General features: G+C 41.0%; 2 protein-coding genes across 2 annotated transcripts in view; one reads left to right on the top strand and one right to left on the bottom strand.

The window, feature by feature from the left end:
• The window catches only part of LOC139459691 (choline transporter-like protein 2), a 38,564-nt gene extending 27,067 nt beyond the window's left edge, over positions 1-11,497 (top strand). Inside the window, exons 14-24 of the mRNA XM_071241315.1 lie at positions 632-724; positions 1,316-1,439; positions 1,696-1,760; positions 2,580-2,756; positions 3,203-3,331; positions 4,369-4,438; positions 5,150-5,223; positions 5,804-5,874; positions 7,681-7,769; positions 9,127-9,211; positions 10,214-11,497. Of these exons, the coding sequence (XP_071097416.1) occupies positions 632-724; positions 1,316-1,439; positions 1,696-1,760; positions 2,580-2,756; positions 3,203-3,331; positions 4,369-4,438; positions 5,150-5,223; positions 5,804-5,874; positions 7,681-7,769; positions 9,127-9,211; positions 10,214-10,353 (1,117 nt within the window). The 3' untranslated portion in view covers positions 10,354-11,497. The remainder of the gene's footprint in view (positions 1-631; positions 725-1,315; positions 1,440-1,695; positions 1,761-2,579; positions 2,757-3,202; positions 3,332-4,368; positions 4,439-5,149; positions 5,224-5,803; positions 5,875-7,680; positions 7,770-9,126; positions 9,212-10,213) is intronic.
• A 4,574-nt stretch (positions 11,498-16,071) lies between these two features.
• On the bottom strand, positions 16,072-25,127 carry LOC139459000 (uncharacterized protein C11orf98-like). The gene is made up of 4 exons (XM_071240440.1): positions 24,962-25,127; positions 21,455-21,582; positions 18,553-18,659; positions 16,072-16,765 (listed from the first exon to the last, which is right to left on the bottom strand). The coding sequence occupies exons 1-4, from the start codon at positions 25,007-25,009 to the stop codon at positions 16,680-16,682; spliced, it is 369 nt and encodes a 122-aa protein (XP_071096541.1). The 5' UTR covers positions 25,010-25,127; the 3' UTR covers positions 16,072-16,679.
• Positions 25,128-25,904: the final 777 nt, after the last annotated feature.

Genomic DNA, 25,904 nt, shown 5'->3' with positions numbered 1-25,904 from the left:
TGTTATGTTTGTTTGTTTGTTGTTTAACGCCGCACTCAGCAATTTCCAGCTATATGACGTCGGTCTGTAAATAATCGAGTCTGGACCAGACAATTCAATCACTGACATCATAAGCATCGATCCATCCAATTGGGATCCATTACATCAACCAAGTCAGCGAGCCTGACCACCCGATCCCGTTAGTCGCCTCTTACGACAAGCATAGTCGCTTTTTACGGCAAGCATGGGTAGCTGAAGACCTATTCTACCCCGGATCTGTACGGGTTACTTAAACTTTTAGAAACAACAGTTCGAAACTACGGAATATGTGGAGACGATAGACGGAATATGTAAGACAATGTATGTCAGCACGATATATACATAGATAGTATTAACGCGTGGATTCTGATGGTGGTAATTTTTTTTAAAGAATTCATATGACTTTTATGAACTCCAATTGGCTGATGAGAGGTACATTATAGCTTTTGGGGACCAGAATCGACTTCATTGAATCTCAAAGATTTCGGCTTAATGTCCTACTATCATGGACATCTAATTGTTCAGATTCATTTATTACTTTTCGTTAACAAGAAAAAAAAATTCTTCTCACGATGCTTACAACGTTCATTTAATCAGAATTATTCTATTTCAGGGCTGTAGGCAACATGATCTTCACACTGCTGTGGCCGATCATCCCATTTGTCCTCCAGATGTTGGTCATCTCCGTGTGGGCAACTATAGCTGTGTATCCTTTAGTGACGCTTATGGTTGGTTGCTTGGTTTGTTGTGTTACACCGCACTTAGCAATATTCCAGCTATATGACAGCGGTCTGTAAATAATCGAGTCTGGAACCAGACAATCCAGTGACTGACATCATGAGCATCGATCCACGAAATTGGGATCGATGAAATGCATCAACCAAGTCAGCGAGCCTGACCACCCGATCCCGTTAGTCGCCTCTTACATAGTACAGTATATATATATCTTCATTTGTTCAATGTAATTGGTCAGTTCGCATTATACCAGAAAATGTATGTCTTTGACAAGCATAGTCACCTTTTACGGCAAGCATGGGCATCTTCACGGGCAGTGACGCTCATGGAGTGAGTGAGTGTTGTGTGTCCTTTAGTGACGCTCATGGAATGAGTGAGTGAGTTTGGTTTGCCGGTTTGTCACGGCCTGTCAGTCAATACAAGAAATTATCAAAAACGATTGTTTCCCGAGTAAAGGTGGTAGCAAAACTATTATGATTGACAATATAAGTGCAATAATCTTGGACGCGACGTTAAACCCACTTTCACCCCTCCTATGATGATTGACTTAACGTTCATTCAGCTATCTCGCCAGCGTTGGACGGAACCAGAATACGTCAGCAATTAACGTCACGTTTCCCAATGGAACCATAGACCCAACCGCTGTACAGAAGACAAATCTCATAGATTTGGCTTGTGACCAAGAGGCACGTATTTGTTTTCTCTGGATAATAATTTCACGCTGGTTTATATGACAATGATCAACAAGTAGAATATTCTCCAATATTTTGTAATGTACAAATGTTATGAATATAACAGACTGTGCTATACTAAAGTTCTTAGAACGCGACACTCCAGTGCTTCGAATTCCTATCAATATGGATGCCGCTATTTCACATTCAACTCCATATCAAGGCCTCATAATGTAGAATAAGTACACTACGGGTACCTTTTACGTTTCAGATTTTGCCAACTACGAACACCTCACTTGGAGATTTCTGTACAAAATTGCGATACAATGGCGGAGAGTGAGTATCTACAATAATGGCTAGATGGAAAGAATGCACGGTGTCATTCACTAAATACTCGACACAGAACGGCACCATTCAGTTCATGAATAACTTACATTCGTTTATGACAAAAGATGAATTAGTACATACTGAAACCTCGTTAATACGGACCTCGTTAATTCCACCTTCCGGACACTTACTACTCTAAATCGTAATATAAAAAAAGGGTCATTACTCGGCACCCATACTTCATTGTTTCCGAAACCCTACGTCCGGATCCACAAATATAACCACGAAATTGACAATAACGTAAAGAAGATTTGGTTGGTACGGTTATTTTCAAACAATTCATTAATATAAAGTTCAAAGTTAAAGTATATTAAAATACCCAAAGCAACCAGGAATCACCTGATATTTATCCTCAATGACGTACACTGCCGGACAAAAGAAGGTATACACCTGAAAATTAGATTTTATCAAAATGTTACCAGGCTGAGAACAGTCTCAGAAACACTGCCAACAAAACACAACGATAATACCAGTATGTACAATAACATACAATATCGATACAATATTAATCTCAAGCAAGTACAAGACACGGTTGTATAATCGTCAGCAGTTATGACTGTAACAATGGTTTACTATAAAATACGTCACCATCGAGGGACCGTATGAACGTGTGAGAAATACGCATCAGTCGGAAAGCGCACGTTAAATCTCCAAAGTAAGTAAGTAAGTAAGGGACCGTTTCTTCTTTGGTTCAATTTGACCAACGTTTCGTTTGCCCGGCAGTTTAGTTTTCATGTGAAATTCCAACTCAACCTTCCCTCCTTTCAGCTACACCATCTACCTGCAGATCTACAACGTGTTCATGTTCTTCTGGTTGGTCAACTTTGTCGTGGCCTTTGGTCAGATGACCCTGGCTGGAGCGTTTGCCTCCTACTACTGGGCCTGGGACAAGAAGAAGGACATCCCAACCTTCCCCCTCCTCGGGTCATTATGGCGGACACTCAGGTACTGTTTGCTTTTTGTTCAACGCCGCACTTAGCAATATTCCACCTATATGACAGCGGTCTGTAAATAATGGAGTCTCGACCAGACAATTCAGTGATTGACCTCATCGGCATCAAGCCACGCAATTGGGATCGATGACATGCATCAACCAAGTCAGCGAGCCTGACCACTCGATCCCGTTAGTCGTCTCTTCCGACAAGCATAGTCGCCTTTTACGGTAAGCATGGGTTGCTGAAGACCTGTTGTACCACGGATCTTTACGGGTCTTCAGGTACTGACCAGACCTCGGCTCAGTACCACAAGGCTCGACCACATTCACTGGGCTTTAAGCAAGCAGGATAATGAAGGGTGCATATCAACATTACAAGTACTACAAGTGAATGCTCTAACTAGCGAGTCCCCTTTTTTTGAGAATATGTACAGATTTGTGACGTTGTCTTTTACAGATACCACCTTGGAACCCTGGCGTTTGGTTCGCTGATCATCGCGATTGTACAGATGATCCGGGTGGCGTTAGAATACATCGACCACAAGCTGAAGGGGACGGAAAACCCCGTGGGGAAGTTCTTCATCAAGTGAGTTAAAGTAGCCAGAGTAATGAAGTATTTCAGGTTATAAAATGGCATGTTTCTCTGGTATCGATGCGTCACTTTAAATCCGTTTGTATCAAAGAGCCGAGCTCCATGTGTTCCCAGCTGGGTTTTTTGAGTTGTTCTTGGTGGGGAAAAAATGAAAAGCGCATCTTTTTTTAGCACTAACGAAAAGGCCTAACCCAGCCCACGTCACACGTTTGAAAAAAACATGTGCCCCAAAAACATTTGTAAGGAAGCATTTTAGGGCAACTTAATTATTTTTTTTTCTCTTGAATTTCAAGATACTAAGTTCAAGATGCTAAGTTGAAATTTCAAGATACATACGTTGAAAATTATAGTTAAAATCTTAAAATTCCAACCTGTTATCGTGGAATTTCAAGATCATTGTCTTGAAATGTCAACTTGGTATATATCTTGAAATGTTAACTTAGTATCTTGAAATTCTAACATAGCATCTGGAAATTTCAATATAGCATCTGGAAATGTCAACTTGGTATGTATCTGGAAATTTCAAGATCAAAGTTGAAATTTCTTGATACATAAGTTGAAATTTCAAGTTATACATTTCAACTTATTATCTAACTTTGAGCTTTGAAAAAAACAAACAAAAAAAACCCCAAAACAAATGGCACTAAAAGACTTCCGCACATTTGTTTTTATGCACTCAAAATTATACTGGGGTGCCTGTATAGGAACCTGGGCCACGAAGCGATCTTTTCTGTTTCCCTTTTACTTTATCATAGGCTTACGATCATCTTAACGCTAAGATCGCTTTGTGGAACGGAGCCAGAGGTGTTGTAAGCCCCCACGTGGACCACCGGCCTATGTGGCCCAGCGTGGAAATGTTACTGTTGTTATTCGTCTGCATGGTTAATGGTTAGGTGATAATGCATTGATGACATGTTTTCCATCTCCAAACCATTCTCGATGTTGAATGAACTTTTAACTTACTCACTTAAAATGACTTATATTTTATTTTATCGATATTAATAAATATTCATTTTATGTTTTCCTTATAGATGCCTGAAATGCTGCTTCTGGTGTTTGGAGAAATTCTTGAAATTGTTGAATAAAAATGCTTACATTTTGGTAAGTTGCGGAGTAATCTATCCAACAGTTATATTTGCTTTGTGTGTATGTGAAACAAAAATAAGCTATAAATGTGTGATACTTGGAACAATAGTTCTGTAGACATGCAGGTAAACTTTGTACTCAATTGTAATATTACAGCATGGCTGCCGACAAAACGTTCAGCTTCCGAATTCCCACCTACTATGCACATCACGATTTCAAAACCGGATTAGGGGCGGTGGGGTAGCCTATTGGTTAAAGCGTTTGCTCGTCACGCCGGGAACCTGTGTTCAATTCATGGGGACCAATTTCTGGTGTTCCCCGTTGTGATATTGCTGGAATATTTCTAAAAACGGCGCAAAACCAACTCACTGTGTGAAGACAATTCTGGCGTCCCCCGCCATGATATTGCTGGAATATTGCTAAAAGCAGCGTAAAACCATTCTCACTCACTTATATGCGATTTTTCATTCATATAGTGAGTGAGTGAGTGAGTATGGTTTTACGCCGTTTTTAGCAATATTCCAGCAATATCACGGCGGGGGACACCAGAAATGGGCTTCACACATTGTACCCATGTCGGGAATCGAACCCGGGTCTTCGGCGTGACGAGCGAACGCTTTAACCACTAGGCTACCCGACCGCCCCTCATTCATATAGGCAGATGTTATTTGTTAATACTGTTTCTCTAACATTGAGAGTACACCTGATATATCGACATACTTTCAGACTGCTGTGTATGGCAAAAACTTTTGCATGGGAGCGAAAAAGGCATTTGTGCTGATTCTGGAAAACATAGTTAGGTAAGTACATGCCTTCATTCCTATTAACAAATCTATATTGAGTTAGTTCCTGTTGTAGGGGGCACGGGTGGCCCAGTCGTCTAAGGCGCCGCGATTCGCTGTGCAGAGTTGTGTCCCTTGGGCACGCCAGAAACCTATGATTGTGGGTTCGAATCCCGGTTCGCCCCGATTATGTTTCTAGGTTTGTCAGCACCATACCCGTGCTCATGGGTTTCACCGAAGTGGTAAACGTCTGAGACCTGCATCACTTCGGGCTTTCCTCCCACATTAAGCTGACACGCCGTGATATAACTGGAATACTGTTAAAAGCGGCGTTAAACCCAACTCACTCACTCACTAATTCCTGTTGTATACTAATATATGTAGACGGTTGCTTTCAGAACAAGATGGGTTTCGCCATTAATGTTATATCACATGAAGCAGTTCCCATGGTAACTTTTCATTCATTTGGAATCAACTTCAATCTGGACAGTCTGGAAACTGAATGTCAGAATCGAGGCCCCGTCTATGAACCTTTTCATATGAAGTTAATGCTCAATTTAGTTTTAATTAGCGAAATTGTTTACGTTTTTCTTTCTAGAGTGGCAGTTGTTGACAAGGTGACGAATTTCCTGTTGTTCATCGCGAAACTGGTGGTTGTTGGCGCTGTAGGTAAGTTCCAAATCCGTCCCGTTCCTCAAAGCGACCTCACCACTAAGTCTAACTACCTTACTTGGCGCGTGGTGGGGATAAATAGAGGTTATCACGCGAATGTGTTTGGGGATGGTAAATATCCTGCATTAGGAATAAACATTGTATTTAGCGAGCCTTGGCGAGCTAAATACATAGTGTTTATTCCTAATACAGGATATTTACCATCCCCAAACACACAAGCGTGATAACCTCTTTATCATATAATGTCATTCTTTAATTCTGTGTTTCAAAATCGCTATCCCTCTCTCACAAACATTACCGAAACATTGCGAGTTTTCCTGGAATGCGCGCATTTATACATATTACGTCATAGGGTAAGTGATGTGTCAGTCGGACAGTGACAGTAGCCAATATAGTTCCAACTGAAATCCGTTTCTTATACAGTGGCGAAGCAACATATACGCAAAACAACAATGGTTTATATTTTCCTCTCGCGGCAATCAATCGGTCTGTCCGCTAGAGTAACTTCCCTTTGTCAAAGGGAAGCTACTCTAACCCTAGTCTATGAGACGTTACGGCCACGGTCAGACGTTGTTGACAGTCGGTCTGTCATAACGTTAAGAAGTGTAGTCAGATGTACACACAGCGACAAAACGAAACAAGGTAACAATTCAAACATATTTGGTCCCAAATCCAACTATTTTAATTTGTAGAGAAGGTTTCAAGCCGCAGAGGTCTACAAGCACAGATATGGCTACTGATCCCGCTTGGCTAGGCCTCGTGCCCTCGCAAAATTGTGTCGAAATTTATATCTCCAAAGTTGCCAAAACTTATAAAATGCCTTAGCTACGTCACAGTTAGACACTGATTTTCAGTATAATAGACTGTTCTTTTGATAATGATAGCAATTATCCCTGTAGTTTTTCCAGATTCCCGATGGTAAATTCTGACTCGATCGCCAGATGACGAGGGCGACGCCATGTTTGTTTATAAACAGTGAAAGTAGTCCCTACTTGACCTTTGATATTTGCATCTTTATCCGCATATGACCCCAACGGATATCGTTTTTATCCGTTGGCTTTATCCTGCCGAGAAACCTACCCATTATATGATAAATACCATTATCTCACCACGCCGACAACGTGGGTTCGATTCCCTATAAGGGTACAATGCGACTAACCTATTCAAGGACCCCGTTCCACAAAGCTGTCTTAGCGCTAAGAGGATCGTAACTCCCATACTTTAACATAGACTTACGACAGTCGTAACGCTACTGTCGCTTGGTGGATCAGAGCCCAGGTGTCCTCGCCCTGATATTGCTGGAACATTGCTAAATTGAGGCATAAAACCATTCTCACTCATTAACCCCTCGACAGTCGTAGCTGTACGATCAAATTGTGAAATGGTGTTCCGATCTTTCACAATATTGAATGCAAGGTGAGTGAGTGAGTGAGTGAGTATGGTTTTATGCCGCTTTTAGCAATATTCCAGCAATATCACGGCGGGGGACACCAGAAATGGGCTTCACACATTGTACCCATGTCGGGAATCGAACCCGGGTCTTCGGCGTGACGAGCGAACGCTTTAACCACTAGGCTACCCGACCGCCCGGAATGCAAGGTGAATAGAGGGTGATTACAACATTGTGACAAATGGTGACATCAAACAATTCCTGATTTTAAATGAAATTCTTTAACCCATGCTGGTGATGATGAATCTCTCACTTAACAACTGAAAGTCGAAATCACCCAAGGATTTGAGTTTGTTTAAAAAAAGCCTGAAATTGTTGAAAAATACTAATTCAATCATTTCTTGATTTTATAGGAGTGATGTCATTTTTCTTCTTCGATGGGCGGATATCCTTCTTGAGGACCTACACACCTGCCCTGAACTTCTACTTCGTGCCTATAATTGTAAGTTGTATACTAGATACTGTTAAGTTCGGATCACAGGATTCTAGGTCAGACCTAGAATACATCCACTGTACCCCATGCAAGCCAGATAGCCCTCGTCACCACTCGCCTCTTTCCGGAACTTGTCCCGGAATAACACGAGTTGGTCACGAATGAGCCCGGTAGATGGGAATACTGTACTCACTGGTCAAGTTAATCACAAGTTGCTAGTAAAGCCCATATTGGACCAGATTCACGTATGGGAAAAAAGAGTCCTTTACGCGGTGGTGGGAGAATCGTGAGTCCCTTGAAATGCCAAAGGCCTGGTTTAATTTGACAAATGAGCATTGACGGTGGTTTGAGAAGGGGAATAACTCTTCAATTTCTTGCCCAGTTGAGTGAAACGTGTGCTCACGAACTTAACTAATTAATCAGGTCATCAAATGCTTCCTCCTACAGTGGATGCTGGGGACTTACCAGATAGTCTAATTTGGAATCTCATGGGGATATATTCACATAATGAATACTATCAGTACCAGTTAATGTGTGCCGAGTCCGTGAAGATTGGGTCATCAGCAACCAATGGCAATGCTTGTCTTAAGAGGTGACTAACGGGATCGGTCAGGCTCGCTGACTTGGTTGATGCATGTCATCGTATCCCAATTGCGTGGATCGATGCTCATGATGTCAATCACAGGATTGTCTGGTTCAGACTCGATTATTTACAGACCGTGGCAAAACAGGTAATATAGCTGGCATATAAATCATTATGACGACACGCTATTGTTTCAGGAAAAACAAAATATTCTGAGCCATCCACTGGCCATTCTGAACGTTCATTGTAAACAAGTAAAACTGACCCAGTATGCACAAATATACAAAAATTATGTTACCCATAACATGGTTTAAGTCAGAGAAATCACTTGAATCTGTTGATTACGGTAGTAGATTTAACTCCCAGAATCAGAATATTCTCATGATTTCTCAAGTACACTCCAGTACATAACCCCACTCAGTGACTCGCTCTAAAAAAATAGGTCTTCAGGAAGCCATGCTTGCCGTAAAAGGCGACTATGCTTGTCGTAAGAGGTGACTAACGGGATTGGGTGGTCAGGCTCCCTGACTTGGTTAATGCATGCATTAATCACTGGATTGTCTGGTCCAGACTCGATTATTTACGGACCGCCGTCGTATAGCTGGAATTTTGCTGAGTGCAATATTGGTTGATGCATCATATGCAGTGATATTAATCACTGGATTGTCTGGTCCAGACTCGATTATTTACGGACCACCGTCGTATAGCTGGAATATTGCTGAGGGCGGCGTTAAACAACAAACTAACCAATCAACATTAAGACGCTCTTGCCTTGTGTTTCAGATCATCATCCTGGCCACGTACATCATCGCCTCCTGTTTCTTCAGTGTGTACGAGATGGCGGTAGACACACTGTTCATGTGCTTCTGTAAGTACCATCTAGTTTCTATAGCCATCGTAACCATCACATGCATGTTATTACATAGCGTGAAATAAGGCCATGCTAAATTTAATTAAGTACTAGACTTCCATCCCACCTTCCCCACAGCCAAATATCGCAGCCAACATACAGGTAATTTTACTGCCCCCTACAGATGAGTGTGTGAGAGTAATCGCATTGTTTAACCCTGCATCTTCAATTTTGAACATATCATCACCAACTCTATAGAAAAGAAAATCGCAAAATGTGTGCCTGTTTTCTTTATTGGATGAAATACGAAAGTCCTACCAAATATTTATGTTTCATTTATCAACAGTATGTAAACTGTGTTCATGAAATAATATAAAAACATGTCTATAGCATCACCTATTAAAAAATAATTTTGTTGCCTAATAAGGGGCAGCAGTAATACACATTTGTAAATCGTTGCTCTATGATAATTCCATTAATTAGGTCAGTACCATTCCAGGTGCAATTACATGCATTACCAAATTTCCTCATTAAACAGACCCGTGAAGATTCCGGGATAGATTAGGTCTTCAGCAACCAATGCTTGCTGTAAAAGGCGACAATGCTTGTCGTAAAAGGCGACTAACGGGATCGGGTGATCAGGCTCGCTGACTTGGTTGATGCATGTCATCGATTACAATTGCGTGGATTGATGCCCGTGATGTCAATCACTGGATTGACTGGTCGAGACTCAATTATTTACAGACCGCCGTCATATAGCTGGAAAATTGAGGAGTGCGGCGTTAAAAAACAAACAAACCAAACTAAAATCCTAATTAAATAGGAATAATGTAGAATTGTCATTGATATTAACGCTCCTTTCTTAAAAAGACTAAATGTGATGTGGACAACCTGCAAAAGATTATATATTCACTATCTAATGTTGGGTTATAATGATACTGATGTTCACTGTCCCATGAAATTTTATATATCATATTGTGAGAACATTGTCAAGTTATGAATACAACTATTTACTTCCAGTAATGGACATCGACAAGAACGACGGATCCCCAGAAAAACCCTACTTCATGAGCAAAAACCTGAAGAAAATCATGGGAAAGAAAAACAAACCCCCGCCTGAACACGAGGAGGAGGACAGACATCACAGGGGGAAGAAATAACCTCTTAAACACCCCAAATCAATATCCCTAAGGTCCTACAACCACTGATTAGTTAGATCCACACAGTTCAATGTCCAATGATCATCTCACCTGGTAACACCACGAATAGCTGCAAAATTGCTGATGCGGCAAACAATATTCATTCATTCCTGATATTAATGATTTTCAGGAAGAACTCCAATGACTACTGGAAGATTTGCTTCCGACCACAAATAATATTTTCATATTACCAAACAGTATGGTAGCCCTTGTTGACACCCTTCAATCATCATCACTTGTTAAAATCACTGTGTTTACACACACTTTACATAATCTTCCATTCATGTTAATACACATGTTGAGATATATGGGCATCAAATACAGACAGGTTAAGATATTTGTCCTGCGAAGAATATTATTCATCAATATGCTATAATAAGTTAATTAATATTGACAGCGCTAATCATTTTTTTTTACCAATTTTTTCGCCAACCAATATACTTTTTTTTCATTTAAAAGTTCAATGGCTTATACATATGTTCATACTATCTATCCAAAAGCACTTTCTTTTGATTGAAATGTTTTTTTGGCAACACAAGTAACTGATTACATCTTGTCGGTACTCCTGGATAACAGGTGCTACTTCTGGATAATCCGTCCTGGAAGTAATGACATGTCTATTTTTTCAAAAGAATCTGAACATTTCTTAAGAGACTGGTCGACAAAATATGATCGAGTCCTAAGACCAACCCCCCCTTAAAATAATACATGACCAGTCCTTAACATACACATTTGTAACTTCTTGGACACGTCCAAGTTTTTGAGATTTGTACGCCTGATTTAGGTATAGAAAATCAAGCAATGCAAAAATAATATATTCATTTCATCCATATTCCCCTACTGTGTGTACCAGAGCTTGTCCCACTCGCCTATCTATTGCATTGCATGAACATCTCAATGAATCAAAACAGTTACCGTATTCAACGTAATAAGCGCCCAGGGAACTCTCAAAATTAGAAATAGGGGGCTCTTATTTGAATGTTATTTTGGTGGGGAAAAAAAAGTTTAAAGTTGAAAGATAAACTTCGTGGTTTATGCTGACAGCCTGAAGACATTTATTTTTCCAGAATTTAATTGCCCATAATTAAGGGTGCATATAACACACGAGTGCGAATAAAGTCTTTTGTACATTGATCAATCGCAAGGGGTGCAAATTGGGATTGTTCACTGGCCAATATATTAGTAAATATTGCCGTGGGCGCTTATTACGTCAATTATGGTACATGCACTGTGTACCTACAGTATGTGATATCATTCAAGGGAACACACATTAAATACAGTACCCAATAATAAAATTCCCAAACATTATTACACTACACCATCAACTGACTGAGGACCAGCAGTGTTGACATGAAACAAAGGTTTCATGAGCGAAAAGAATTATACATAATTAAATGATACTACTGTATATATGATAGTCAGCGCCAAAATACATCAACTTTTCATCTTAAACAGGGGATTATGACAAATAAAAGATTCTGTGAGGACCCATACTTCACAGATCAATACTTCACAGATCAATACTTCACAGTATCAATACTTCACAGATCAATACTTCACAGATCAATACTTCACAGGTCAATACTTCACAGGTTGTTCATACACAAAGTTCCTCTGTAAAATTTTGAATGAAGGTCTGATTGGGGTGGGGGTGGGGTTTCAGCTTGTACATGTAGTTGTTTGAAAGAAAATGATGAGGCTTAACATATCAAATTACTCCATCAATGGCAAGGTGAAGTGAAATGGGGTTTTACAGCGCGATTGTTGCTCGCTATCTGTGTGTGTGTGTGTGTGAACAAATGTTGATGTTTGGCATATCAACTTATTCAATCAATAACAAGGGGTTGTGTGAGTGAGTGAGTGAGTATTTTAGTCACTCCCCTTTTAGTCCAGCAATATCACGGCAGGGGGCACCAGAAATAGGCTTCACACATAGTACCCATGGTGGGAATCGAAACTGGATCTTTGGCATGATGATCGAACGCTTTAACAAGGCTACCCTGCTGCCCCCAAGGGGTTGAAGACGAAATAAATGCTAATAGGGTTCTGTCATGACCATCAGACCTAATCTTATACTGATGTTTTCACATTATTCGGTTTGTGGGTATGTTGTTTCTATGATGGTTTGCTGGTTAAGTCACACCCAGCAATATTCCACCTATATGATCGTGATCTATTAGAAATCCAATCTGGACCAGGCAATCCAGTGATTGATTGTGCAATGATCTACGGTGACGGGTACGATAACACACACGATAACACACACACCGCCAGGTCACATTGCTGTCTAATGTTGCAGAGAAAAATTCAAGCTGTATGACGGCAAATACTCTGAATGTACAAATAGTCCAAATCAGACAATCCAGTGATTTACATTGTGAGCAACGATCCATACCACGCCATCAATCAAGTCGCAGAGACTCCCATCAGGCGTGTAGGGGTCTATACTAACCTAGAATCCTGTCTTCATGACTGACCGGGGATGCTAATGTCTTTCACCCCAACACATACCACTTGGTGTAATATGTCACACATGTGTAAACTGAAAAGGGGACTTTCATTAATCAATCTGTTGGCTTGATATGTGTAGAGAAAATATGTTCCTGTTTTTAAAAAAACAGTTCTTTCCTAGAGTAAATGTATGTTTATTGTATCATATATATATCTATTAATTTTTATACTATTTTAATGATGCATTCCCGTTTTACTTAATTTCAAATGAGATATTTTATGATGTATATACATGTTGTTTTATATACGTTGTTGCAATCTGCATATTAATTCTTCAACAGCATCATGGAAATTGATTACCCAGAAACAGAATTGTTACATATTCAGCATTGTACAAAAAATAAAACCTTCAATCTATACTACAAAACATTCTTGTGAATGTTGAACGTACACTAGCAGTGAGTGAGTTGGGTTTAACCCCACTTTTAAAAGTATTCCAGTTATATCACAGATTGTCCGCTGATGTGGGAGACAAGCCCAAAGTGATGCAGGTTTCTGACATTTACCACTCTGGTGACACACACCAAGTTTTGTTTGTTTGTTTGTTTGTTGTTTAACGCCACACTCAGCAATATTCCAGCTATATGACAGCAGTCTGTAAATAATCTGGACGGGACAATCCAGTGATTGACATCATGAGCATCGATCCACGCAATTGGGAAACGGTGACATGCATCAACCAAGTCAGCGATCTTGACCATCCAATCTGTTAGTCGCCTTTTACGACAAGCAGAGTCGCCTTTAAGGGCAAGCATGGGTTGCTGAAGACCTATTTTAGCCCAGATCTTCAGGGGTCGACACACAGAGTATGGGTATGGTGGTGACAAACCCAGAAACAAAAACGGGGCAAATTGGATTCGAACCAACAATCATAGTTACAAGCGCACCCAAGGGACGCAACTCTGCACAGTGAACTGTGGTGCCCGGAATAGTTATGCAGACCCTGAAATTAATATATCCAATACAGCCCTTGTAAGTCTATAATATGTCCATTTCAGACGCCCAGAAATGCAGCAATAATTACAAAATGCCCCCTACTTCATTTCATTTTTTTAGACTTCATGTGTTTAACTCATATTACTTCATGTCACATAATTGCTCAAGATGATGAGGCAAGAAGGCAACTAATCAACCCGTAGGTCATTTCAATACGGCTGCCACAATTGCAATGGTAAAATGCTGATCAGGAATCTTAAAAGACACCAAAGCCGGTATAAATCATGCTGAATTTCAGCTTCAAAAGTCCTTATGTCAAAAATTAATTTCAACAGGGACAGATTGACCATGGACAAGTCACTAGGCCATAAGGTCATTTGAACTTCTGTGAAGAGGTTACCCACAAACACTATTATGGAACTGACAAACGAGGATCCATAATGCATTCAGCAATATTCCAGCAGCCACTGAGTGAGTGAGTATGGTTTTATGCCGCTTTTAGCAATATTCCAGCAATATCACCGCGGGGGACACCAGAAATGGGCTTCACAAATTTTACCCATGTCGGGATTCGAACCTGGGTCTTCGCTGTGACGAGTGAACGCTTTAACCACCAGGCTACCCGACCGCCCCACCAAGTCACTGAGCCTGAACACCAATTATTTGCTGACCCCTTACGACCAGCATGTTGCTGGGGCTCACGTGTAACCCGGACTGCCCACTGGTTGTTATGATCAGGGTGGATTCCTCATCAAGCCCAGAATCTGCAGATCCTGACATGCAGCTGTGGTGACTGTCCAAGTCTAGATGAGATGGAGCATCTTCATAAGGAACCTGCAGGGATTCGGGATTTGAAGAGGTTCCCAACCAATGTTCTTTATAAAAGGCGCCAAATGGATCTGGTGGTCAACCGTAGGTGATTGCCAGGAGATGCCTCGTATAATAAATCATTGGTTTGTCTGGTCCAGGCTTGAACATTTACAGGCCGCCATGATAAAAAAGCAGGAACATTGCTGACTAAGGCATTTAACAAACAAACAATGACGAACTAACTACAGTGCCCCATTCAGGAGCAACTAAGAACCAGGGCCTCGTTCCACAAAGCTATCTTAGCGCTAAGATGATCGTAACTCCCACACTTTTACATGGACTTACGGTAGTCATAGTGCTAAGATTGCTTTGAGGAAAGGGGCCCTGGATGTCACTAATGCAAAGTTTGAAACAAGTGGACAACACTTGACTGACACGAAATGTTGACTGACAACAATTGAATTGTCCTTCAGGCTATACTGTTCATGCTGAAACCCAAGTCAGAAAAAATAACAGAAAACTGAATGCATGTAAATACTTTAATGCAAGACTTTTACATCTGAATTTAAATCAGCTCTTTTACTCTGATAGATTACCTCTGCGTGAAAATCTAACAACACCTCCACAGATCATGTTAGATGACCCTGACCAAACTGACCAATCTTTATGAAAGACGCACGGGACAAATTGGGTTTCTAACCAATAAGATGTCAACATTCTAAACTGATTCAGTTTCATTTCTTTACCATCTTTATTCAGAATTTTAGACAACAGTTAAAGAAAGAAAAACACAGAACACTAAAATAACCTCGACAATACACACTTTTGGGTGGAGATGCCATGGTGCTCACATGTGAGGGGAGGTTCAGTGAATATTGGCATGTAGGAGATTATTTCACTCATACGATGTGCATGCACACATGTGACTGCTTTTACTTATCCAGGCCTATTTCGGTTTAGCAGTGCCAGCCCACTGAGATACCATGCCGCAGCTTATGCCTCTTAACATTATTACCCAGTCTGACACATAATACTGACACCGAGCCGACCAGTCCTTGTTTTAGCCCCTTAAGCATTCAGGGTAACAACAGAAACGAAATGATAGAGAAAATATCCATAAAATGACAAGGCTATATGTTTCTTCATTCAATAATCCTGATAATGTTTTTGAGATACAGAAATCAGATATGATTTTCTGAATGCTTCTTTCACTCACACTGAGGACTTTGAAGCCTCAATGCTGACGAGTGAGATCCCATGTCGCGACCTATGGCAATGTCCTCTGATCTCCACGCAGAGAGGTATCATATCAGAGTAAAAAATCCATCTGAATGAGAGTGAAGAGTGACACAGCTGATAGTCTACAGACCTAGCATATTTACAGGTATTTACAGCTTCAATGGACTCCTAGACTCCTACACACGGAATCCCAAGACCAGGCATGATAGGACACTCAACTCTGATTACAGTGTCAATCATCACACATACATTCTTGTCACAGCAGCCATCACACTGGATGTTGATGTTGATTGCTGTTTAACGCCACACTCAGCTATATTCCAGCTACATGTATATCATGTATATGACGCGGTCAGTAAATAATCGTGTCTGGACCAGACAATCCAGTCATTGACATCATGAGCATCGATCTACACAATTGGGATACGACGACATGCATCAACAAGTCAGCGAGCCTGACCACCCGATACCAATAGTCGCCACTTACGACAAGCATAGTCGCCTTTTACGGCAAGCATGGGTTGCTGAAGACCAATTCTACCGCAGATCCATCCCACTGGAGTGAGTGCTAGTGGATGAATACTGGTGCTATGATGAATGCCACACCAAGAGTTAAAACCACTCTTTTCCTCAAGGACAAGCAGCATTTGTGTGTCCTTACTCTGCCAGATATAACGGTATTTTCCATGAACTGAATTACATTTCAAAAACAAACATTATTTAATTTGCAATTATGATAGTGAATCAGATGGGCTTAGATCCAGCAGTATCTTCCTCTTTCTTCCCCAAGACTACAAGTCTTCCTCCATATCAACTTCCTTCGACTTCTTGCTCTTCTTTGTCTTCTTCTTCTGTTGGGGTTCTTCCTCCATTTCAACTGTAAAATACAGACAACTGTTAATGGGCTGGCTACTTCCATTTATCATCCAAAACTGACTCCCACAGGAGATATCCTTGGGTGAGGTCAAGTGATATCTACGTCGCTACAATGTAATTGCATCACAATACTTTGCAGACCATTGTGACATCACTGGTTACCATGGTTACCATGACGTCACAATCAATTGACATCACTAATGACTCTGCTACTGAAGCTGTTAACAGTACCTTATATGCTTAACAATGCTTAAGACACTGCTTATTACTGTCAAAAAAACTGAAAAAGTTGGATGATAAAAAAATCTCAGCTTCGGAGTTAACAGTACTTTTTACGCTTAAGACACTGCTTATTACTGTCTAAAAAACTGAATAAGTTGGAAGAATGATGTTGGTTGATACATAAATCTCAGCCTCAGAGTTTTTTCCACTTTTATCAACTTGTGTTGATATATTTGATATCAAAAGACACTTGGGTTAGATTCTCTATATATTTTCATAAACAGTGGATCCAGAGAACTTGAACACCATAGACTCACTGCAAATGGAATTGAAGTGAAATGTGGTTTACTGTGGCATTCATTATTATTGAACGTTTATATCAGCCTCTATGTGCGTGTATGTGTCTGTGCGTGTCTGTGTGTGTCTGCTCTATCAGTCCAGACTAACGCTGCCTTCACAATGTCAGCCCACTGAGACACCATGACACAGGGTTAACCCCATATATTCTAAACACTACTTAAGAAGACGATTATTCTATGGACCAGACTGAAACTTTATCAATGTTAAGTTCTAAAAGGAGAAGATAAATACACCATCCTGGAGATCATGTATATCAACAGTTCCAGCTGTATTACGCGGCCCAAAAATCCGAGGTCAATTTTTGTAATTTTCTTAGTTATGCCCCTGTTTGACTGACTTACGGCTAGCATCTGTCCCCCTTTTCACAGATGGCATCACAAGGCAACATTCCCATACCGTCTATGTACAGGAAATAAGTGCAGGATGTTAGTGTGTCAATGTCCTGGTGTTTAACTGGTATAGCCAAAAACCACTATTTATTTTGTGTTGTGTGGTCCCTGGTGTGGTTTAATATCCCATAAACAGGGATAGAGACAGCGACAAGTCCAGGACTGAAATGTGGAGGACTAGTTGTTTTGTTCCCAAATCCAGTTAGCATGGTTGTAACTGTAAGCGATTTACTTTTAAAGACTCATTCCCGCCTGAAGAGATTGCATAAACTCTTGTTACGCTTACAAAAATTCAAACAAGGTTCTCACAGTTTGGGTGGCACTCTGAGTGATAGAGTAAGGCTTAAATCACAAACAAAGGGACAAACTACAAAATTATTCCACATACTGATTTATTACCATTTTCAAGTATTTGCAAATGATATACATGAATTTCTAGTTTCACAAGCCACTGGTTTGAAAAGACTTGCACACTGACACTAGTCAGATATGTGGCATGGTGTCTGGTCTGGTGTGGTGTATACCTCTTATACCCTATCTGTTTTCTGTTGTCCGTTTCCTGGTGTGACATAGAAACCGGTAAACCCTTCATGTTTGTGTTGGTCCCTAGCATGGGGGAAAAAACATGTAAACCCCTTTTTTTGTAGCTGGGACCCTTGCTTGCCATAATAACTGTAAACCCTATTTTATCTCAAAATCAAACTGCCCCTTAATGTTTCATACTCATCAATTTTAAAAACTCTACTTCACTCCCGCCAGAAGTGACCTGTGAATTTGACGACCGTCAGACCATCAACACCACGTACACCCCACTTACCATCGACCTGTACGAACTTGCTGTCATCTTTGACAGTGTGACGGAGACGTTTCAACATCTTTGATCTTCGCTTCCCAGATACTGTAATACTGCAGTTCCTGTTCTTCCTGAAAATTAAACATTCAGATTCAAATGGGGAAATATTTAACAGTGATTGTGCAATACTTTATTTGTTTTTGCCTGTTTGTTTTGCTGCCCTAATGGAAATGCAAACTGCAACAACTAGTGTTCGAAAAGCTATGGTTTTTTTTGCTTTATGCAGTACTCACATGGGGATAAAAACAATGTGTATGCAATACAATCTGTAAGACAAACGAACATGGCAACATACTCAAGTAATTTTTCAGGTTTCAAAATTTCTTGTATCAAAGTGACAATGGCACAGTTGAAACAAGTATTTGTCACAGAAGTGACGAAAGGTCCCCCGCCTGTATATACACCATAGTTCCAAATATGAAGACAATCCAGCGATTAGTTCTTGAGATATCGCGGCAACACCGTTTTCCAACTCCAAAAGCAGATTTGCCTGCTGTGAGCTTGAAAATGGGGTCAAGGTCACCAAAACCGACTGGTGTCTGCGGTGTCTGTATATACACCATAGTTCCAAATATTAAGACAATCGAGTGTTTAGTTCTTGAGATATCGCGGCAACAAACAGGTGGGACGTACGGACGGACGTACGTATGGACGGCCGTGAATACTATATCCCCCGCTTCGCGATTTCGCGCGGCGGGGGACAATAAATAAATTAAAGTCAGTTCCTGATAGGCTTCAAGGGTCAGTTCGAGCTAGAAGTTGCACTGACACAAATATTACTTGACACGACCCAACACAAACACCATGGCAGCAGACACGAACCTAACATGACTGTTATTATTATCTTCATTACTTTTTGTCTTCAAATCAAAGACTATGCTTTATTTCTGGTAAACACAAACAGTCAAATACTGGCTAGCTTCTGTGTTATGCAAACTTGATGTGGCTGAATCTTGCATTACACAGATTCCAGTGAATGAATGTAATATTGCTACTCCAATGTTGCCCTAGTTATTGTACAGGTAGCATAACAAGCCTAAGTGACGAGGGGCCTCGTTCCACAAAGCAATCGCAGTGCTTAGCACGCTATCGCCAATACTTTAACATACCCCCCTGGCACTTACATTGTTTTAGGGAGTGGGTGAGAAAGTATGTGTGCCGCCTTTAGGAAATTTCAAGCAGGTGAAACCAGGATGACAGCCAATGCTTTGACCACTCGGCTACCTTACCAGCCCCGAGTGCCTCTAAGTCTCACTCACAGCTTCTTCTACAGCTGTTCCCTGCTTTAACGACTAGACTACTCTACCAGCCCTGAGGCCATGGAGTCTCACCTACAGCTTCTTCTACAGCTGTTCCCTGCTTTAACCACTAGACTACCTTACCAGCCCTGAGTGCCATGGAGTCTCACCTACAGCTTCTTCTACAGCTGTTCCCTGCTTTAACCACTAGACTACTCTACCAGCCCTGAATGCCATGGAGTCTCACCTACAGCTTCTTCTGCAGCTGTTGCCTGCTTTGACCACTAGACTACCTTACCACCCCTGAGTGCCATGGTCTCACTCACAGCTTCTTCTACAGCTGTTCCCTGCTTTGACCACTAGACTACCTTACCAGCCCTGAGTGCCATGGAGTCTCACCTACAGCTTCTTCTACAGCTGTTCCCTGCTTTAATCACCAGACTACTCTACCACCCCTGAGTGCCATGGAGTCTCACCTACAGCTTCTTCTACAGCTGTTCCCTGCTTTAACGACTAGACTACTCTACCAGCCCTGAGTGCCATGGAGTCTCACCTACAGATTCTTCTGCAGCTGTTCCCTGCTTTAACCACTAGACTACCCTACCAGCCCTGAGTGCCATGGAGTCTCACCTACAGCTTCTTCTGCAGCTGTTCCCTGCTTTAACCACCAGACTTCCTTACCAGCCCTGTGTGCCATGGAGTCTCACCTACAGCTTCTTCTGCAGCTGTTCCCTGCTTTAACCACTAGACTACCTTACCAGCCCTGAGTGCCATGGAGTCTCACCTACAGCTTCTTCTGCAGCTGTTCCCTGCTTTAACCACTAGACTACTCTACCAGCCCTGAGTGCCATGGAGTCCCACTCACAGCTTCTTCTGCAGCTGTTCCCTGCTTTAACCACTAGACTACTCTACCATCCCTGAGTGCCATGGAGTCTCACTCACAGCTTCTTCTGCAGCTGTTCCCTGCTTTAACCACTAGACTTCTCTACCACCCCTGAGTGCCATGGAGTCTCACTCACAGCTTCTTCTGCAGCTGCTTTAACCACTAGACTACTCTACCAGCCCTGAGTGCCATGGAGTCTCACTTACAGCTTCTTCTACAGCTGTTCCCTGCTTTAACCACTAGACTACCCTACCACCCCTGAGTGCCATGGAGTCTCACTCACAGCTTCTTCTGCAGCTGTTCCCTGCTTTAACCACTAGACTACCCTACCATCCCTGAGTGCCATGGAGTCTCACCTACAGCTTCTTCTACAGCTGTTCCCTGCTTTAACCACTAGACTACCCTACCACCCCTGAGTGCCATGGGGTCTCACTCACAGCTTCTTCTGCAGCTGTTCCCTGCTTTAACCACTAGACTACTCTACCACCCCTGAGTGCCATGGAGTCTCACTCACAGCTTCTTCTGCAGCTGTTCCCTGCTTTAACCACTAGACTACTCTACCACCCCTGAGTGCCATGGAGTCTCACTCACAGCTTCTTCTGCAGCTGTTCCCTGCTTTAACCACTAGACTACTCTACCAGCCCTGAGTGCCATGGAGTCTCACTCACAGCTTCTTCTGCAGCTGTTCCCTGCTTTAACCACTAGACTACCCTACCACCCCTGAGTGCCATGGAGTCTCACTCACAGCTTCTTCTGCAGCTGTTCCCTGCTCATCAGCTCCTCATCCTCCACAAGAACCTTGTTACTTGTGTTCCTCTTCTGCTTTTTCTTCTCTGTTCGGTTACGAGGAACATAACCCTTTTTCCTCCGACCCTGTTTAACATACAATTACCATGATGATAACTCAGATAAGACTCGTTTCGTTTCTCTCTTACTTGTTTCTCATGACTTTTAGCAAAACAGACATGGTAGGGAGGGAGAACTTTATTTTGATACTTCCGCAGATTACAAATCTATAAAAGATAATTTGGATTCTAACATGCTGAACATGCCCCCCACAGCACAAAGAGCAAAAAGTTGGAATCAGTTACAGAAACAATTTGTGTAGAAAAGGTCATTTGCTTAAACATATCTCAAATATTCGGGCTGGGGCATTTAATGAGCAACTGGGCATGTGAAACAAGTGATTAATTTTATATAATAGATGATATTATTGATGAGTGAGTGAGTATGGTTTTACGCCGCTTTTAGCAATATTCCAGCAATATCACGGCGGGGGACACCAGAATGGGCTTAACACATTGTACCCATGTCGGGAATCGAACTCGGGTCTTCGGCATGACGAGCGAACGCTTTAACCACTAGGCTACCCGACCACCCCTATTATTGATGATGTCACAATAGGATACATATCCCAATATCATTGGGGCGATACGATTCTTAAGCAAGTTCAGTATTGCTTAAGTTGATATTCTTTCTTTTTGCAAGTGAATCACAATCCCGAATCATAACAAATAGTTCCAAACTCCTTAAAATTTCCATTTTTCAAAGAAGTCATTTCTTTATATATTTCAGAGATGGGTTATTTGTAACCAACTGGGAAATACCAGAGAATCTGTGAAAGCTGGTTGTTGAACAGTTTAGCATCTTAAATCTGTTATCATACACATTTTTACATCAATATAACTTGTAATGAAATGTACAAATCTTTGTATCGCGATACAGGGGAAGTAAATCGATGCATTGTATCGCAGGCCTTGTATCGGGATAAGGTACTGTATCGTCGTATCATTGCACCACTAATCATGCTGATAGATGAACATGAATTTGGGTTATTTTATGCCACACTCAGCAATATTCCAAATATATCAGAGTGGCTCAAATATTGGCCCAATCAACTCTGGGCCAGACAAACCAGAGTTTGATTTTATCATCATCAAAAGCAACACCCCACACCTTCTGGTGTGATGTTGGTTGGTTGGTTGGTTGGTCGTTTAACGCCGTACCCAGCAATATTCCAGCAATATGACGGCGGTCTGTAAATAATCGTGTCTGGACCAGACAATCCAGTCATTGACATCATGAGCATCGATCTACACAATTGGGATACGATGACATGCATCAACCAAGTCAGCGAGCCTGACCACCCGATCCCGTTAGTCGCCTTTTACGACAAGCATATTCACCCTTTACAGCAAGCATGGGTTGCTGAAGACCTATTCTACCCCGGAATCTTCACGTGTCTCTGGTGTGATGACATGAATCGGATCACATTATCATGATTATCTGCAAGCTGCAAACAGAGGACAGGCCTATGGAGCACGCAACCAGTTCAGCCCCACAATCACCACAGGGTTATTTGACAAGAAGCTGTAGAACCTTGTGACAATGTCCTGTTAGTCGCCTCTTACAACAAGCATGGCTTGCTGAAAAACTAATAAATAATTACATAAATTATATCTATCTTGAGGCATTTGGGTGGACTGGGTTCCTATTAAAACCATGTAAACAGCTTACACTTCACGCTGTTTTCATTAACATTCCATATTAATGACGTTATAAGCAGTCCTGTTTATCCATACTACCCATCTTGCAATCTGGAGTCTGGATTAATGAATGAAGAAGTACCATTTGAACAGTACCAATATACATAATTTGGTCCCCAATACATATTGCAATATGTATCACAAAACTGACAGCTCTCAAAACTGACAAAACAGCTCTCCGTATTGTGATATATTGCCACATGATTTATGTGCCAATGTGCCATCCGTAATGTTGACAGGGAAATAGGTAGTTTGAAGAAATTGTTCACATTTACGAAAAAAAATATTGAACGGCCCCATACAGTTATAATACCTTCTGGCGACGTCCCCCCTTTCGATCTTTCATTTTTCATGACATCCCCCCTCCCCTTAATCGCACCCCTCTCCCCTTAATCGCACCCCTCTCCCAATAATAAAGGAGAGTCCCCATGCAGCATATACCAACATTCAGCGTATGAATTAGTTTCCAAACCTCACAGGCCAGGAGGACTTGTTAACAAAAACAGCCTTCATCATATTTTACTAGCCCACATTTATGACAGCCTCCATACATGGCGTTATCCTAAATGTACTTCAGGTGTTTGTGGAGGCTCCCGGACTTTCACATGCATCGCTACTAATGTACGTACATGTATATGGCTCCATGCAAATCAGTCATAATCAGCGTACAGCAAAAACCCACTTTACTACTTCGCGTTTCCGATAAACTAGATGAAATAAAAACAAAGTGATAACAAACTTTGACATTAAATGACACCTTAACCATGTTACCGGACTTGATGATTTGTAGAAATTAATTTGTATTGACTTGAAGTTTCAACTTGACAGTCAAGGCAACTTGAAATGTTACTAGCCCAATTTAAAAGTCGGTATTCATGGTATTTGGCTAGCAGGAGGGCAGCTATTTCGAACACTGCCAACATTCAATCTTAGAATAACTTTTAAATTTGGAACAAAATAATATCATTATATATGTAATATTATTTTTCCCAAAATGTCTGTCAAAGGGCACAAAGATTATAGTCTGCAGTCCTAGACAAATCCATGGAATAAGTTTATAGCAGGCCCCAAAGTTTAATTTTTTATCAAGTAGCCATGTGGCTACAAGTATTTTTGTCCAGGTAGCAAGTGGTAAAATAAAGAAGTCAAGCCAATAGTGTTGGTAGCCAAAAGCATTTGAAATGATCTTTTATCAAATAAGTATTATATGTACAAGTCATAACACTAGTCTTGGAATTGTATATTAGTGGAAACTGTACTTGAGTTTTGTTATTTTGCTTATCCAATAAATTATCAACTAAAATAAAATACTAATTACATTAATATTTATGTATTTCGGTTCATTGTTGACTTTTGGAGGAATTATTTGTAAGTACAATTAGTAGCAGACATGTTTATTTTTGTGTCTACATATGTGTATAGCAATAGAATTTAGTCGCCACAACTTGTGGCACAAGATATTTTTAAAGGTAGTCATTTGGCTACCACTGAATTTTAAAGTAGTCAAATTGAATTTTAGGTTTTAGTCGCAACTTTGAGGCCTGTTATTGCCGTGTTTGAATACATTGTGATGTTTAGGGAGAGTACCGTCTTGTCACTGTCAGTCGGAAGTGTTACATGTCTAATGATAAAAATAATTCATCAATATGATTGTTGATAAACTGATGCGGAACTACATATTCAAGATGGTGACATTGCGAACTTACCCCTTTTTTGACGTATTGCTTCTTGCTTTTTATAGAAAACAATCCCATTGCCGTAGGATATTACGTAAAGACTAGACTTTATCAAATCTTCTCTTCGAATGTATGATCAACACACAACACGTGCCGAATGAAAACAGGAAGTGTCGTCACCTAGGAACGATAACTCCAAACTGGACTCCGTCTCGCCATACATCTGAAATATGATCATGTTGGCGACGCGCGCACAGAGAGAGCCGTGTACCGCCTTACGGTAAATCTACCTGGACGCACGGGCGAAATTTGTCATTCTGAATTGCCATATTAAAGTTTGAAGTTGGTACTCATATAAGAATTGAATTTCAGTTTTTAAACCTCGTTATCCGAAAATAAAATATAGCCTTTACGGCGCGTCAGTGAAAGAGTGAGTGAGTGAATAAAAAATGAAGACCTTTAAAGAGATACTAGTATTCGATTCTGGACCAGCTGACCAATGGCTGATAGCATGAACATCCCATGTTAATCAGCTCTAACGAAAATTACGAGATGCTGGCGAGTTATATTCCGTCCCTGGTCCTTAACAATTAGTTCCTTTCATACATTTGACATTTAACATTTTGTACATACAGTTAACGTTATATTTTTACGTCACTGTTGAGGGTCTTTAGATCTGTTACCCTGTCACCAAGCCCCCAGACTAAAAACAATAACTATTGAGTATTTACTCACGTAATCACTCACACTGGGAATATTGCGGTTTTCTTTGGGTATTTGATATTTACTTCGTTGGGGCCATTCTATTGCGTATTTTTAAACCGATGAGTTCACTTTTTTTCAAACACTGTTTCAGGTGACTTCTAATTTGCATCTGTCAATGTGATGCCCTAGGTGTGTCACATGTCGCATAACTCACAACAGCGATACCTATCTAAGTTACAACAAGCGAGACGTAGCATTTTTTCATTAT

Source organism: Haliotis cracherodii, unplaced genomic scaffold (assembly GCF_022045235.1).
Source record: "Haliotis cracherodii isolate W230 unplaced genomic scaffold, xgHalCrac1.p SCAF_13, whole genome shotgun sequence".
NCBI lineage: Eukaryota > Metazoa > Mollusca > Gastropoda > Lepetellida > Haliotidae > Haliotis > Haliotis cracherodii.
This window is presented reverse-complemented; position numbering and strand designations above follow the sequence as displayed.

Excerpts from the sequence above, each read along its gene's own strand:
- LOC139459000 (XM_071240440.1), bottom strand. The coding sequence starts at position 25,009 with ATGGGATTGTTTTCTATAAAAAGCAAGAAGCAATACGTCAAAAAAGGG. Across the intron at positions 21,583-24,961 it reads AGCAATACGTCAAAAAAGGG|GGTCGGAGGAAAAAGGGTTA; the intron begins GTAAGTTCGCAA and ends TATGTTAAACAG. Across the intron at positions 18,660-21,454 it reads GAACAGCTGCAGAAGAAGCT|GAAGAACAGGAACTGCAGTA; the intron begins GTGAGTGAGACT and ends TTTAATTTTCAG.